Source organism: Pavona decussata, unplaced genomic scaffold, assembly GCF_977016875.1.
Source record: "Pavona decussata unplaced genomic scaffold, jaPavDecu1.1 SCAFFOLD_1, whole genome shotgun sequence".
NCBI classification, from domain to species: Eukaryota; Metazoa; Cnidaria; class Anthozoa; order Scleractinia; family Agariciidae; genus Pavona; species Pavona decussata.
Window position 1 is genome coordinate 600,385 of NW_028145425.1, and position 15,967 is coordinate 616,351.

General features: G+C 40.5%; 3 protein-coding genes across 3 annotated transcripts; 2 read left to right on the forward strand and 1 right to left on the reverse strand.

Moving 5' to 3' along the window:
* Positions 1–1,098: 1,098 nt before the first annotated feature.
* Positions 1,099–5,711, reverse strand: LOC146490115 (uncharacterized). The gene is made up of 3 exons (XM_085108371.1): positions 5,699–5,711; positions 4,661–4,908; positions 1,099–2,223 (listed from the first exon to the last, which is right to left on the reverse strand). The coding sequence occupies exons 1-3, from the start codon at positions 5,709–5,711 to the stop codon at positions 1,405–1,407; spliced, it is 1,080 nt and encodes a 359-aa protein (XP_084964497.1). The 3' UTR covers positions 1,099–1,404.
* Positions 5,712–6,800: 1,089 nt separating this feature from the next.
* LOC146490116 (uncharacterized) lies at positions 6,801–11,115 on the forward strand. Its single transcript, XM_085108008.1, has 2 exons — positions 6,801–6,894; positions 9,136–11,115. The coding sequence occupies exon 2, from the start codon at positions 9,227–9,229 to the stop codon at positions 10,853–10,855; it is 1,629 nt and encodes a 542-aa protein (XP_084964134.1). The 5' UTR covers positions 6,801–6,894; positions 9,136–9,226; the 3' UTR covers positions 10,856–11,115.
* A 3,540-nt stretch (positions 11,116–14,655) lies between these two features.
* Positions 14,656–15,946, forward strand: LOC146490117 (uncharacterized). The gene is made up of 2 exons (XM_085118728.1): positions 14,656–15,016; positions 15,129–15,946. The coding sequence occupies exons 1-2, from the start codon at positions 14,976–14,978 to the stop codon at positions 15,871–15,873; spliced, it is 786 nt and encodes a 261-aa protein (XP_084974854.1). The 5' UTR covers positions 14,656–14,975; the 3' UTR covers positions 15,874–15,946.
* Positions 15,947–15,967: the final 21 nt, after the last annotated feature.

Below are 15,967 nucleotides of genomic sequence, written 5' to 3' on the forward strand. Positions count from 1 at the left end.
ACCGGTTACGAGCGCGCAATTAGCCAATCAGATTCGAGGATTTGAGATTCTGGCCCGCGGAGATGCTTCAGAAAAAAATAAAATGGCATACCGTAAAAGTGATGCTTCGATTCAATGGCTTACAATGATTCAATGTTTTTGTTCATGCTACAGAGACAGAAACACAGAATCTACCCACCATCTTGTAACTTAACGCACCAGTTCGATCTCTATCATTTTAATCAGTGAATGCACAAATCATTTTAAAAGTGTCGATATGACCTGCTCATAAGTCAAGGTGTTGGGATTATCTCGAGGCTTAGGCATTTTCTGCCTACAGTACCCTTTTAAGAATCTATCGTTCCTTAATTAAACCTCACATCTCTTATGGATTAGCTACCTGGGGACAAGCTGCCGCTTCCCATCTAAACAAAATTCTTCTGCTGCAAAAACGAGCCCTTCGTTCTGATAGTAGAACTCATGCCATCCTTCTGTTTGTCAGTTCCGGTCTTTTGCCTCTGAATATGCTCTATTTTAAACATATTGCTACTCTAATGCATGATATTTTTAGCCATCGTGCTTCTCCAAAAAACTCTGAACCGTTCACTCGTTCTGACCAGATCCATTCTCACTACACTAGATTTTCAGAGTCGGGTAATTTTCATGTCCAATTTTCAAGACTCAACCAACAGCTGCTGTCCTTTTCTAGAATTGGAACGAGAATTTGGAATAAAATTCCTCCTTAACTACGAAAGTTACGTAAAACACTTTTCAAGCGTAAACTGCATGAATTGCTTTTAAAGGTTCTGGAGACTGAGGAGGTGTATGTTGATATAAACGCTGCAACTCGTATCAATCTTATGTCACTACTTAGTTAGCTTGCATTTAACTTTCTAAATAATAATTAGTCATTTAGGTGTTTTAATTATTCATTTATTTAATTTTCTTATTTAATTCTCTTTCTCTTTGTTTAATGCCGGAATCATTTCTATTTTTGTGCTGTTAATTTTCTGTTCCTTTTGAGCGTGCAAACAACTGTAAATGCTACCCACCTCGAATAGCCCTTGCTGATTGTGGGTATGTAATATTGTAATTTGTCTTTTTCCTAATTATTTGTTGTTGTTGTTGTTGCTGTTGTTTGTTTGCTCGCTCTCCATATTTTTCCTTACTTCATCAAATAAATTCCGGATTCACTGAATGCTATGCTAATGCATTGTGTTTGTAAACGCACAAATAGTGAAAGAATGCAGCCAGACTACATCTTCCATGTAAGAAGCTAATGCTATCAAAGGGGCTTTAAGAATTTGAACAATAGAAGCCTACGACAAACCCAATCGGTGCTAAATAGACCGTCTTAACATGTCGCGGAAATGTGTACAGGGTACGAGTCAGTCCGCTAGCTTTATGTCTTCTGCAGTTTCAAAACTAAAAATCTCCAAGCCAGAACTGTGACGTAGACCTCATAGAGGAGGTGCAGCGGAAATCAGGATTGGTTGCGCCATAGAAACCGAAGTTATCCTCATTTGACCTTCCTCCATGAGGTTGCCCATTAAAGTCACAACCGTTGTCTTGGCCAAACCAGCTGTCAACATGAAGTGAAAGAGACGAACTGTATCCGGTCAACACTGTGCAGTTGGTACAAATATTTCCCCGGATATTGACAAACTCAGACAAAATGCAACCGCCATTATTACTGGTTGGTTCCGGAAATAGATCCAAACTTTGGAGGGACACTCTCCAGTAATCTCGGTAGTCCACGCCAACGGTCGAGAAATTACAAGTGGCTCGCCAGTGAGTGGAAACATTCCGGACGGACTTCATACGGGACATAGACAGGCGGTACCTGTTCCATCCAGGAGCATCCTGATTTACTGGCATATCGTGCAGAGAGAAGGCTTTGCGCCGGAACTCGGCATTATTTTCCAAGGCGTGAGACTGGATCAGAGTCCATGCTGCACCGGGCTCTGACGCAAAGTCGCAGTAGACTGGGAATGAGAAGTTTTGTTGGTCCATAATGTTGTAGATACCATTAGCCGTTACGTTTTGCTGCAGCATGATGTGTTTACAGGATTGAGGTGATGGAAATTGACACCTGTGTCCCTTAAAGCCAAGTGGGCATGCGCAGCTGAACCTTCTTTTGGTGACGTCACATACTTCTCGGCAAGTGCCGCCATTTTGGCAGAGGGCGGAGTTGCAGCATTTGGTAAGACAGCGTAGACCGTGGCAGGACTGGAGAGGAATTCCCTGAAAAGCAATATTTTAATTACTAGCTTGTCAAATGATGAACAATATTTGCTGAAAGAAGAGATGGAAACAGTTCCTAAGAATCGTCAGCAATCAAAACGTGGATTGGAATGTGATAAACTTACTTATTAGTTTACTTATCCAGCCTCCCATGAGATTTGCCTAGATATACTTGACAGTTATTCCACGAGCGAGCGTTGGATATGAGATCTATGACAAATACGTCGAGTTTGCTATTATTGTCTCTTATCCAACAAGTGCGAGTGGACAATTGTTTTATTAAAACAAATCAAGAAATATTTTAGATCTTGCTGATTTTCCTTTGCAAGAACAACCAGAAGACAATATAATGGTCGCTATTTCTCCGGCATGGTAAAGTGGCTCATATACCATACTGCCGCAAAGCCAGTCAAATTCCTGGGATTGTATTGCAGAAGACAATTTAATAGTCGCTATTTCTCGGGCATGGTACAATGGCTCGTATACCGTATGGCCCCTAATTCAGTCAAATCCTTGGAATTGCATTATGTCCAGTTTTTACTAACAATAATATATACTCTATGTTACTGACGCAAACAAAGCACTAAAAATCCTCTATCGCCAAAGTTCTACGATCCACAATGGTAAGCGAGTATAAAAACACAAGTCTTACAACAACGAGAAAGAAAATTTATTAAAAAAATATTAATCAAAAGTTAATATCAATACACTAACCCGCAAATAACTGTTGCTATTCACGGCGGGTTATCATATAAGCGCAAGAGCATAAGAATGTGACATACTGTCCTTTAATAGCGTTTGTTGCTGAAGTTATTAAACTCGTGGAGCCGCAGTAGTTCGCCCTCTCCTGATGCATGAACTATTGCTGGTGATTTGCTTAAAAGGAACCTGCTTACGAGAGGGGAAAATGCAGTTCAACTATGAATAGTAAATGAGAGAATTAACTCTGCAGTAAAAGTTAAAGTGCTGTGTTTCTCCCTACTGTACTTCGTTAACTTTCACTGCTGAGTCTGAGTCGTCAGTGTTGCGCGGTGTAACACTGATGCAATACTCATTGAAGTTAACTTTAACTGCAATAGTCACATCTCACGCAAGACGGTTTTTCTCACCGGTACAGAAACAGACGTAACGCAAAATTTAGTATTGTCTTTCAGTTTACATTAAGCAAGATCGATCAAAGTTAATTTGACGTTTTCAAGAAAATGTCATAAATATAGAAGCCAAAACCAAGCACTACTAAATACTTTTCATGCCACAGCCAGAGACGTAGCCAACCATTTTCTCCATTAAGCCCAAGTTGTACAGCGTAAGTCATGTAATATTATATCAAACTTTGCCAACGTCCAACTGACGTAGGAACAGGTGGTCTAACTAGTTTTAATTTAAAATTCATATAGACTGCCTGGCATGATCATGTGCATGATTATTACGGACTAACCATCACTCAAATGCAAGCCTTCTTGGTTTGCTCGCACAGACGTCGCTAATGACTCTCTCGGGGGTCAATCGGCATCTCCCTGTATGCGTGCATGAGAGCCAGAGATGATAGTCGCTTTGTCAGCATGGTGGACCGCACGTATGTTTTCACTCTTCTCACTGATGCTAAATGATTTCTCCGGTGTAGCAGTGGACACTGGCATGGTGAGGAGAATGGTAGGCACGATGCGACATTTGGATAGAGATCTTGTAAGGCGGAAATCAACAGTCAACTAAATTTTTGTGCGCAAAACGCTTTTAAAGTTCCATAGTAACATTTCTTTCCTTTATTATCTTTCCAGCATTTTTTGATATATAATGTTAAAAGCCATTATTTTATTTTTCAAAATTAAACGTTGATATAGCGGGTTTTCGCTTTTGAATAGTCAGGAAAAGAAAATACGGCCCTTCGGCTGTTAAAAAAATTAATTACGAAAATTCTTGTTAAGCCCGTGCTTATTATGGCTTTTAAGCCATAATAAGCCTAGCCTTTAAAAAGGCTAGCTACGCCCCTGCCCCTGACATCAAATCATTGTTTGACGGTGACAAAACTAGCGGGTGGGCGAGAATAATTTAGCTCGTAAAATAACTGAGTATGCCAACCCTACGCAGTGAATTGTGGCTCTTTGTTTTGCCATCAATGAAAATAAACCCATTTTTCACTTCAGTTTCACTTAATTCAGCTGTAAAGGGTAAAACGAAAAATGCATGTTCCTTCTTGTTTGGAGATCCTAAGCAAAACGAATTTGAAGACAAAGCAGTAAGCCCGGTTAGAGACTCCGTGACTCTTGAAATCGTCGTCACTATGCCAACATGGCCAAATGCCTTCCTAAAGAACATATTATTTTTTTTCGTTTTACTTCTAAAAGTTATACTTCTTATGTAAGAATAATATGAATGCTTCCGAAATAAATAATATCTGCGTGTTCTTAGTATGATGTTTTGATGACATTGTACTTACATTCTTGTTGTAATATGTTCTGACAAGTTCGTAGTAAGTGACTCCTTCCTTTTCTTTTAGTGCGTCTGGCGCCAGTTTTGTGGTAGCATCGTCTAGCTCACAATTCCCAGCTTTGTTACCCTCGTCGAAGTTGAACGAGAGACACTCGCATTTCCTCAAACAAATATTAAAACATTCCTCCCAGGCGGATAAGTTCAACGCCTCGAACACGTAACCCTCTAGCGAATGGTTTTGCTTCGTGTTGGTATCTAAAGACAGAGATATTTTCTCACACAATCCGCTTACACATTGGCAACACGATTTTGTGATGAAGAGCTGCAATATAGCTAAGAAAAACAGAATTAATTGACATTGAGCCATTCGTTGTGAATCTTAATGCCCATTCGTGGAATACTTCGTTTCTCTTTCTCTATTTGATACAAGAAGAACTGGGAAACATATAGTTAAATCAATAATTCAGATTCTCATTAAATTTTAACAGATTTTAACTTTATGCCCACATCAATAATAAAGCAATATTTACTTAATTCCATTTTTTTTTTCAGTTTCATTATTACAAGCTGAAAGTAAATAATTTATAAACACGTCATGTCGTCATGTATATAACAAAGACTCATAAACCTTGAACTCACTAACTGTGAGAAAGATAGCAGGTTGCAGCCAGTTCTTGCGTAAACCATGAGATAATTAAGGAGCTCAGGATTTGTTAACTATGACAGTTTTTAGTTGCTTTATTTTAGTGGTGCACAGCAGCGTTCAATTTAGTTAACTTTGCTCAGTTTTAAACGACTTCCCTCCCTTTACATCTAACCAAGATCTATCTAGGCATGAAATTAAATATTTTTTCCACATTCCACTGAAAATTCCCGAAGAAAACACCTGAGTAATCAAAATGGCGGTATAGAAAAGACGCTGGAACACTGTGATTAGAGGATTTATAGATATTTATTTTAATTCGCTTTGCCGATAAAAATATAAAAGCCAACGTAGAAAATATTAACTTCCTTAGTTTCAAGTTTAAGGAACCGTAAACATAACCTGTAGTATTCATTTAGGTGTAAACGGTTCCTATAAGATCATAACTGTAATTGAGCGTTGAAGTGTTATTGTAACCTGCGCTAGCCTTTTGTTAAACTTTTATCCACCTGTGTAGCTTTTGAAAGTAATTAATGTTTCAGAATAAGCTTAAGTTTCATCCAATAAACTTTCAGAAATGATTGTTGTATTCTGTAATCTGACTCGTTGGAAAATGATGTAATTCGAATGGCTTCTCTAGCTTAGGCTTAAATACAAGTGCTTTGTAAGATTTCCCTTGGTTACATCCTTGTTTATGTTTTGACTCTACTCGAGGTTATAGTTTTGGCCTACGTTGGAGTCAAGTTTTTTGTGGTTTTACTGTCTCAGAGAAATTGGCTTGCCGCAAGGGATCTCGGTCCTTCCCGCAGCCAGCGACTGTTCCCCAGGAAAAAGGGCTTTACCCAGGTGATTTTAAAGAGCTAGTTTCCCCGTCCGTCTTTGTGAAGGCAGAACCTGTTTTCACAACACGTTGCAAAAATATCCCACGAATTGAGGAGTATTTTGGGACGACACAGTTGTAGACTTTTTAGAGGATCAAATTTTGTTGTTGTTGTTGTTGCTTTTTTCACGGAAAAACTGTAGCGAAGAATAGCGAAGGCAAAAATCAAGTGTGTCACGTGACAAAATACCCCGGAAAAAAGGCTATTGTTTTTCATTTAGTTCACCTGATTTTTTGTTTTTACCTTTTTTGTTAGAGGCTCACCACCCAAGCACCATTTATGCAGGCGAAACGTTTTCACTTTGAAACTGGGAAATCGGAAATAGAGAATCCTGTTGGCACTTGAAAAGAAAAGTTGGGATAAAATAGCCATACTGCTCTGTCACTCTCCGCTTGTTAATGTTTCCCGGGCGCAATTTGAGTTCTCATGATAGATATGGCTTGCAAGCTGACTTTCCAAGGTTCAACACGGTAATTGCTTTGTGCTTTAGATTTGCCCAACACATGGTAGATTTTTCGGGCGCTTGATATGAGGTAATGACATAACTTCCGGTCCAAGACTTCCGCTTTTACAATCGATCACAGATTCCCGCCTTTTTGGTCACGTGATCACATGATATTTGGCAAGGTGAGGAGTATTTCTAACCGCACGCGTCGTTATTTTGGTCGTTTGTCGGGCTTACTTTCCTATCTCCTGTCGTCTCTACAGCTTTGCAAGGTTAGATAACATCAGTATATTTTACCTACTATGTTTCCTTTGTTCATATGTTCGTTTATTTCTGTTTTATTCGTAGGTTCAGTCGTAGCGCTGGCCTACTTCGGCGCGCGAATGAGTGCGTGGATAAATTTTGTTTGCATGCTAAATTTTGAGTCTAATAATTTCATAACACCGTGCCAGTTCGATTCTTTAGCCATAAATTTGACTTTAAAACGTTATAATTATTATGAGTGGTTCTTCCACTCGTCCTAGCTATAGTTAGCCAGAGTAAAATTTATTGGTGCTTTAGTTTCATCGATCACTTCTTCGACGCTGTGGCGTGAATTGAATAGCCCATTGACTCGTTGATTGATCCATTTGGAAATTTTTCACGGCCACTGTTCACTTTTACACCCATCATTTCCAAGGATCTGACTTTGTTTAGGTTTAGTGCCCTGTTATCAATTAAGATCCGGCAAACATCTTTGTACGCCATCCATGATTGCTCGCGATATTTGCTCTTTCGTTTATTAAGATGTTCGAAAGTCTGGGTGAACTAGATTGCTCGCAAACACCTTGGGAGTTGGTCTTATGCCGTTGTGTGGATTTAGAATCCAGTAGAGTGATAAAATTAACTTGCAACCAAAGTTATTAAACGTAGAAACTCCATAATTTCTACATCCGAATAAATTCCTGGAAACCCCGGAAGTAGGCTTTCTGATTCTCAGAATCAGTCACGCAACATAGGAGCAGTCTGTAGATACAATTTCGTATACGTTTCATTCGCCCCTTCCTTGCACAAACGATAATATGAAGGAAGAAAAAGACTCTGAAAATCATTTGTAGACCTTTTAAGCCAATGACGCGCGGTTTAAGTTTAATATGCTCAAATATTGTGTTTCATCAAATGTTGAACAGTGCTTCATGCTTTCTTTTGAATGTTGTCGTTGGTCATTCAACAGGTTGAACCGTGTCGGACATTGTTGCACGGAAATAAAACCATATTCTATTCTATTCTATTCTATTCTATTCTATTCTATTCAATAACATATAATGAGTCTATCGATTATTTAGATTATCGTCTATAAACCACCGATTGTTTATCGACTCTCGACATGTTTTTCTCGACTCTGCTCTGAGCACTTAGCCAACAATGTCCCAGACTTGCGATCAACATATAGTATGTGATAGTAAACTGAAATGTCCACGTTTCAAGTAATTTACAATGGTACCAATACGAACAGACGTAGATATTTTGCATTTGTTACTCATTGGGCAACAAATGTTGAATGATGTTGAAAGCCTCTACATAGTGGGTTACCATATAGCAACAGTATAGCTTGTCAAAAACAGCCCTAATTTTACCTGTAATTGGTTATAACTAAAAAAGTAGTTCAGTGACCCCCATATATTAGTACGGAACTGTAATCAGCATACTAAAGTACAGTTTTTTGCAAAGTTTGAAAAAAATTCCTCCAGAGCCACCTTAAATTTTCATAAAAATGAGGTGGCTCTGAACCCGTATGGAAGAATTTTTTAAAATTTACAAAATGTTATATCTTATGAACCTAGTTTAATGGCCTTAGCTCACACGAGTCTCCTGTAGCTCAGTGGTAGAGCATTCGAACTAGTATCCGGAAGGTCTTAGGTTCGACTCCTGATAGGAGCACTCGGATTTCTTTTTTCCGAGTATGCCTGTGTCACTTTCTAGAATAATACATCATTCTCATTCTCATTCATTCACCAGGCTGAAACATATACCATCACATTCATTTCATGCTGATTGTAGTTCCATAACAAAAAAAGTAGGGTTTACCGAGCTCGTTTTTCAGTTAGAACTAGGGGTGTTTTTTAACAGGTCATACTGTTGTTGTGGTAACGAATTATATATATATAAAAAAAAAATGATCATGACTTGTTCACAATTGTTTTGGCATGTTTCTGATACCATTATTGTTGTTTCAAGTGATAAAGAATGGTTCTTTTGGTCTTTCGAAGTATAAGTGCTGAAAAGTGATGGAAACCAGTGTCAGCCACCTTAAATATCTATATAAAAAGGAAGACCAGTGTTAAAAAGATCTCGACTTTTTCCTGAGGTTTGAAAGCAACAGTTTGCTGATAAAATTTATCGAATTATTTGGGAAAATCACAGGGTTGATACATCTTAGTCGACTTCTTCTTCTCTCTGTAAAATCTCTTCTGTTCGGAAGTTTTATTTTCTGGATATTTTCTCCTCACTATTGTATTTTCCTCCCCTATAAGGTGGGACAGAACTTCTTATTGCAAATTGTCAAAGATCTTAGACGCACTGAACGATACTTGAAGGACAACAGGTGCTTCTTGGCTGGAGACAATGAAAAGAGCAGCAGGTGAAGATTCCTTCCCAGAAAGCTCATCACCAAACGACAAGAGAAAATGCACGGAAACAAAATTGTGTACGCCATTCTGTCCGACTGATTGTAAGTTCCAAGGTGAGCATAACAGCTTGATACCATCTCTTGCTAACCTGCAAGAGTCTGTTAAAACTAGTCTAAATGATTGGAAAGCGTCCGTACTTGGAGCGCAGGATAAGGTTAATTTCAATCAGCCTTTAGAGGATCCGGATCCTGAGTTCTGTTATACGTTACTGCACTGGGCAGCAATGCTTGGAAAAGTTAAAGCCGTCGAGTGGCTCTTGCAACAAGAATTTATCGATGTCATTGGGACACCAAAAGATCTTGTTTGTCGCCAGCCAAATGTGGCCAATAAAACGGTTCTATTTTCCGTAGTGCGATGGCTTCATGAGGGTGTAAAGACGCGCAATATTCACGATATCTCGACAGCCTTGGTCAAAATATTTGACGTGTTCCTAAAACGAATTCCAGACGTGCTTCTAGTTCAAGAGGGTCAGAACCAGGATACTGTGCTTCATTTGTGCGCTCGGGGAGAGGAAGGCTCCAATGCTCCCTTCTTTAGCTACCTGAGACGAATTCTGGTGAAGCTGCACGAGTACTCTGAGGACAGAAAAGGAGTGCCACTGACAAACATACTAGAAAGAAAGAATAAAGCGGGTGACACATTTCTACACCTACTCGCCAAAAGTGATAATAGAGAAGAGGCAGCCATCCTCATTGACTTTGCGAGTGGAAAATTCTTTGGTGAGGAATTTTTAGAACTACAAAATGCCGAAGGGAAAACTGCAGATGAAATTTTGAACGAGGTTAAATCGGATCATGAGATTTTCCAGCCCAGCAGCCAAGAAATTGACTCTCATCTGCCATGCTCTTCAGAAACAACTAACGGAAGACCTACCGCCTGTGATCCTGTTTGTGGAGTTGATCACCAGGAATGTCAGAGCCAATCAGCTTCGCAATGCAATGCCGGAGTTGATCCTGAAGCTCACTCTGCCTGTGGAGAAAGAGAGGAAAAACGCGAAATTTCTTATCCCGAAGATTGTCGAATAATATTGAAGACAGAAGGAGATCTCCAAAGTTTGATGGAAAATCCGACTTGCTCTTTAAGACCATGGGAAGAAATTCACACTGGAAAATTTCCAGAACCTGTGCCAGATAGAATGGGATACCAGTTGCCACCTCTGCGATCAATGGACGACAAAAGTGGTAGCGAAATCCTTTCATCGGCTCAGAAACATGACGAAGGCCTGGCAAAGAATTTGGCTGCCAATGGCAAAGGCGGTACGTCAACCCAACCCGCAGTCAAGGCGCAAGGCTGTAATGAAGACAACAACAGGGACTCGTTGAGCAGAGCACAAGGTGCGGTCAGACAACTGGTGCGTGAAGAGGAATTAGACCTGAACGAAGACAAAAAGAAACTAGAGGAAGCGAGGAAGGCAGTCAACGAATACGATGAACAAATACAACGGCTTCATAAGGAAAGAGGTAAGAAAGAGGCTGAAGTTCAAGTTTTGGTGAAGAGAGTGGAAGCCAAAGAAAAAAGACTGGAGGACCACAAGGAATCTTTGTGGAAGCTGGGGAATAACTGAAATTTGTTTCCCCTAAACCCTCAATTTTTTCATAGGTGACAGCCGTGGGGAACTTGGAAGGTTGAGGGAAGCAAAACGTACTGTATTTCTGGTGAGCCTAATCATGAAGTGTTTTCTTGTCCCGAAAAATACTGCATGGGAGAGAAGCAACCACATCGGCGGCACTTGAGTGATGTCAATTCATGAGGGATCTATATCAGAGACATATAGCGATTCTCGAAAAGATAACAAAACCGGGGACGGCGACAGCAACGTTGCTAAACAACTCAAATGATTCAGTAGAAGCAAGATGGCTGTCACATTCAGCTTAGCTTAGTTAGCGTGACGTTGCGCATCTTTGTTGGTCTTCCTACGCTTACACAGTGGCTGCTAAGACACTGCGTGGTCTGTCTTCGGCAAATGCTTTTTATTGCAGCTATTCAATTAACAATAGTCGTCCGGTTTTGTTAATTTTGTTTTTAAACCAGTCAGGCACCGAAATTAAGATTGAAATGGATGGCGATTTGAAAACTTTTGGCCAGCTGTTGCAAGTTCTACCGTTGTGTCGTCACTGAACGAACTATCCAACGTATTAGATCTATTTCTTTTATAATTTTACGTTATAATTAGAGGGCCTGATTTTAAGGCTCATTGGCAGAGGCACATGTACATGCACCTGACTGGCGCGGTAATGCAATGAATCGGCCCGGCCAAATTCGTGCAGCGTGGGGGATGCAAACGACTTTTATGTCTCCTTTGTAGCTTTGACATTCTTTTAACGAGTAAAGATAACAAAAAATATATTCTACCGAAACACTAGAAGGGCGTTCGCACTTGGTGTCAGGACACAGTTCTCGTTTACTGGCATAGAACCGCGTGTTCTGTTGTCATACGGTGCCTACAAAACCTTGCAGGAACCTTTGTAGGTCGTCGGTAAAATGAAATTTCGAAACAGAGATCTGTGGCCGTACTAGGACCCGGGTACGCAAACAATTGTTTGCAGATTGGTTTCCGATCCACTCCGAGCCATTGCCAAGTACAAGGCAAATGTGCAGCCCCCGTTCCCGAGCACCATGTTCAGTTTCTGGTTTCTGTTCTCATTGCAACTGGTGCCCGGCAGTACCATGATCGGGCACGCTGCCTGGGCAACAAATGTGAACGTCGTCCAACATGTACATATTTATCGTGGACAATACATTACTACTTCGTGAATCTGATTGGTTCTGTCATAGTTAAGTATCTGACAATTATTGGACGAAATCGCGTCGTACATGGGCTGAGAGCCAACGAGGAACGAAGCGCTGCGTTGGCATTTCCGGAGCTTATGAACGACAAGTTGGACTCGAATGGTTGTCTTTTTATTACATAGACAACCCCCGTATTATTAGAAATGTTGTAAACCTATTCGAAGAAACTTTTCTGTTAAATAAAACACTTTCCTTCATTTTATTTCGCTCAACGTCTCTACTTGTAGGATATGGCTGATAGCATACCATGAAGGAGCCAATCGCATGCAGTGCGCGGCTGCTGATATCCAGGAGTTGCTTATGCAATAGTAGGGACCTTAAGCAGCGACGACGGCAACGGCAACGAAAACGTCACCTGAAAATACATCTATATTTCATTTGTGCTTCTTCGCGATTATTTCAACTCGCTCAACTTGTACAAAAATGGCGAACTATCCAGGAACCAAATTGGTAGGAGTGGCGTACAAGTTAAGGAAGAAAATGAAAAATTCACCGTTGTCAACGTCAACCGCGGTCTCCACAAAACCTTAAATGTGGTCATTTCACGTTGTTGCTTTGCAGAGGACGGCAAAGAAATGTACCAAAATGTAAAACGCACGTGCAGAGTGATTCTTTTTGCTCGTTAAACGTATTGTTTTGCGGCATTGCCGTTGCCGTTGCCGTCGTCGTTGCTTAAGCTCCCTATTCGCTGATAGTCAACGATGGCGTCCACGTCGCCTTTTAAAACTGAAGTTTGGTTTGACGCAATTTCTCTTGCATTTAAGTAGTCCAAGTTGGCTTGAATAGTTCTGCCCTAAAGTAGTTATAGTTTGATAGATGTATTTTGTCAGTCAGGAATACTGGCATACACGCTGAAAGAAATTCCGAGTACTACTTATAGGAGTCGAACCTGTGATCTTTCGATTTCTAGTTCGGATGCTCTACGTACCACTGAGCTACAGGAGACTCGTGGGAGCTATTTATAGTTTTCTAACCAAATCATTAGTACTCATCGGTGGCTACATGTTCCTGGAGATTACGTTATTGTACAGATGCTACAAAAAATACCTCAATTTTACCCATGTAAACATGATTATGATTTAATGTCACCAAGAATTAATATTTTTGTTTTAGCTGTTCAGTTTCTTAAAAGACTGGAAGACCAAAGAAGAATTAGCCCAATTTATAGTAATCATAAAAACACCGAGTGTAGAGGTGGCCCGGACAAATTACCCACTCAAAAGTTTTTGTTTTGGGTCGTTTAACATTCTGTCCTACCTTGTTTACGGTGATGGCGCTAAAGTTAAAATTGGCTCTTGAGGTGATGTTGGTCACTGAATCAACCAACCGTTGGTAGTGAGATACAGTGAAACCTCAAATTTGGAACACTTCAGTAAGGAGACACAAAGCAGTTTTAAAACGACTGGCCGCACCGGAAACAGTGAGTCAGTTTGTTTCCCCGAGACCCTCAATGTTCGCCTCGGGGAACATTGACGTTCTCGGGGAAACAAAACTCACTGTTTCCCTTAGGACCAGTCATTAAGTGCTTATTGTCGGTACCGGAGAAACATCTTTGTATCAGGGACGGGGACAGCTATTGAACGTCCGAAATGCTATTGAAACCCGCCGTTGAGGGGACAACTAGGCAATGATTTCCTGGTACACGAGCAACCACCAAAGAGGATTGATAAAATTATCGCTCGTAATCTAATCACAAGTGATAACAGCTTTCAAAGCTTGACCTAATTTATTGTTGATTATATTCCAGTCAAGAAAACGGGCTTTTTATTTAGGTAGTTAATTATTAACAAAATCGATATCAGTCCGACCATTTTTCATAGGAAACCTTTTTTAGGGGGTATTTTGATCTCTTTAATGTTGTCTCCACGATGTCCCTTATGGAGGTTCCACTGTGTGTGAAAGTCACATATTTGAACTGGGGATAATTGCAGAGGCAGGAGCAGAGCCTTTGTCAGCTTCGTGAAATCTACTGGTTATTTCACGTCAGTGTTTTCGTTCAGTCTATCCTTAGAAAAGCCCCACCAACCTACGTGGTCAAACAAAATGTTCAGCCTTGTTTCAGCCACTCTTTAGGCGCTTCGCTCGACTATCCGCGCTTTAATATGCGATTGTTTTTCATTCTGCAATTAGTCAGTCTGGGCTCTTTTTTCTAGGGGCTCACCATAAATGGCCAAGCACCTGCCACGCGGGCGAAACGTTTTTACTTTCAAAGTGGGAATAGAGTTTATTAGACTTTGAAAAGGAAAATTGAGAAGATATATTTGCAAAAAAGAAGAAAAAAAGCCATGCGGCTTTATCACTCTCCGTTTGTTTACGTTTCCCGCAATTTGTGTTCTCGTTCTATTGCTTGCAAGCTCAGTGTCGAAGGGTCGGCACAGTAGACGATTCGTGCTTCAGATTTGCCCTACACAACATGTTAGATTTAACGGGCGCTTGATCAACCTCTGAAATGTGAAATGATGACATATTCTTGACCCAGTCTTCCGCTTTACCACTCGATCATGCCCGATTCCCGCCGTTTAGGTCACGTGGTGTCAGGTAATTTTGCGCGGTGAGGAGTCAGTTCAATAATAGGGAACTTAAGCACCGACGACGAAACGAGAGGACGACGACGGCCGGAAGTCGAATTCTCACATTTGGGCGTACTGCGCATGTCTTTGTTTGAGATTTCGTCGTCCACGTTGCGTCCACGACGGAATTTTTCCAGGAAAGCCGTTCTCTTGAAAACGTAAGTAGAAGTAGCGTCGTTAGGACTATGTTCAAAGGATTTTGATCTATTTTCACGAAGCTTGGTACCTGCTAAGGTTTTAGATTGCGAGTGGATCGCATTGGATGAATTTTTTTGCTTCTTTTGCAGGCATATTTCACAAGTATTTATTGAAACTCTTCTCAATATGGCCGCCTCCCTTTTGCCAGAGGAAGAAACCGAGAAAACGTAAGCTACAAACAGCTATGTATTTTGGTAGATTTTTCTTTTCGATACAGTGACAGCTTAATACATTTTTCGACCAACTTGGAACTTATTTGTTGTTTTTTATTGCATCTAGAAGCAAGTACTTCCAGTGGACGACAGATCATGATGTTATTATGTGTAGGGAAGTGCTCGTGAGCGAACCCTACAAATTCAAGCTAAGAACCCCTGAAAGAGGACAAGCCTGGGAATCCTTAGCTCAGCAGCTCAACAGTATTCATCAGCCGAAGTTCAGAGTAACCGCCAGATCCGTGCGTGATCGGTTTTCACTGCTGTCGACAAAGTATGCACAAAAATTAAGAATGGAGGAGAGAGCTTCAGGTATCGAAGTGGAACAGACAGAGCTAGAGAAACTGATAGATGAAATCTTAGAGCGAGAGAAGGACGCAAAGAGGGAACTAGACTCAAAAGACCGTGAAAAGAAGAGTAAGGCCGACAAGGAAAAGGCTACAGCTGAACAAGTCAGGAAGCAAGCAATGGAGAGAATGGTTAAGCGAACAGGTGATGACCAGGAGAACAAACAAAGGAAGCCAAAGATCAGGCGAAGCACTGTTGATGCTATAGATTACTTGAGAGAGAGATCAGAAAATGAGAGGGAGTATAAAAAAGAAGAATTAGAGATCAAGAAGAGAGAACTTGCTGTGCAAGCTGAAAAGCAAGATCAAGCTCAAAAGCAACAACAGGCTATGTTTTCAGCATTAATGGCTCAAATTCAGCAGCAACAACAGCAACAGCAGAATGTGCAAGCAATGCTAGCAGCACAACAGCAGCAGCAAACCAAGCTTCTGATGGCATTCATGGAGAATAACAAGAAACAGTGAACTTGTTAAGCTTAGTTCAAGACTGTGAGTAATACTCTCTCATAAGATCAGTTTAAAAGCAATTTGCAGTTGAATTTTTTATGAACCCTCCCAG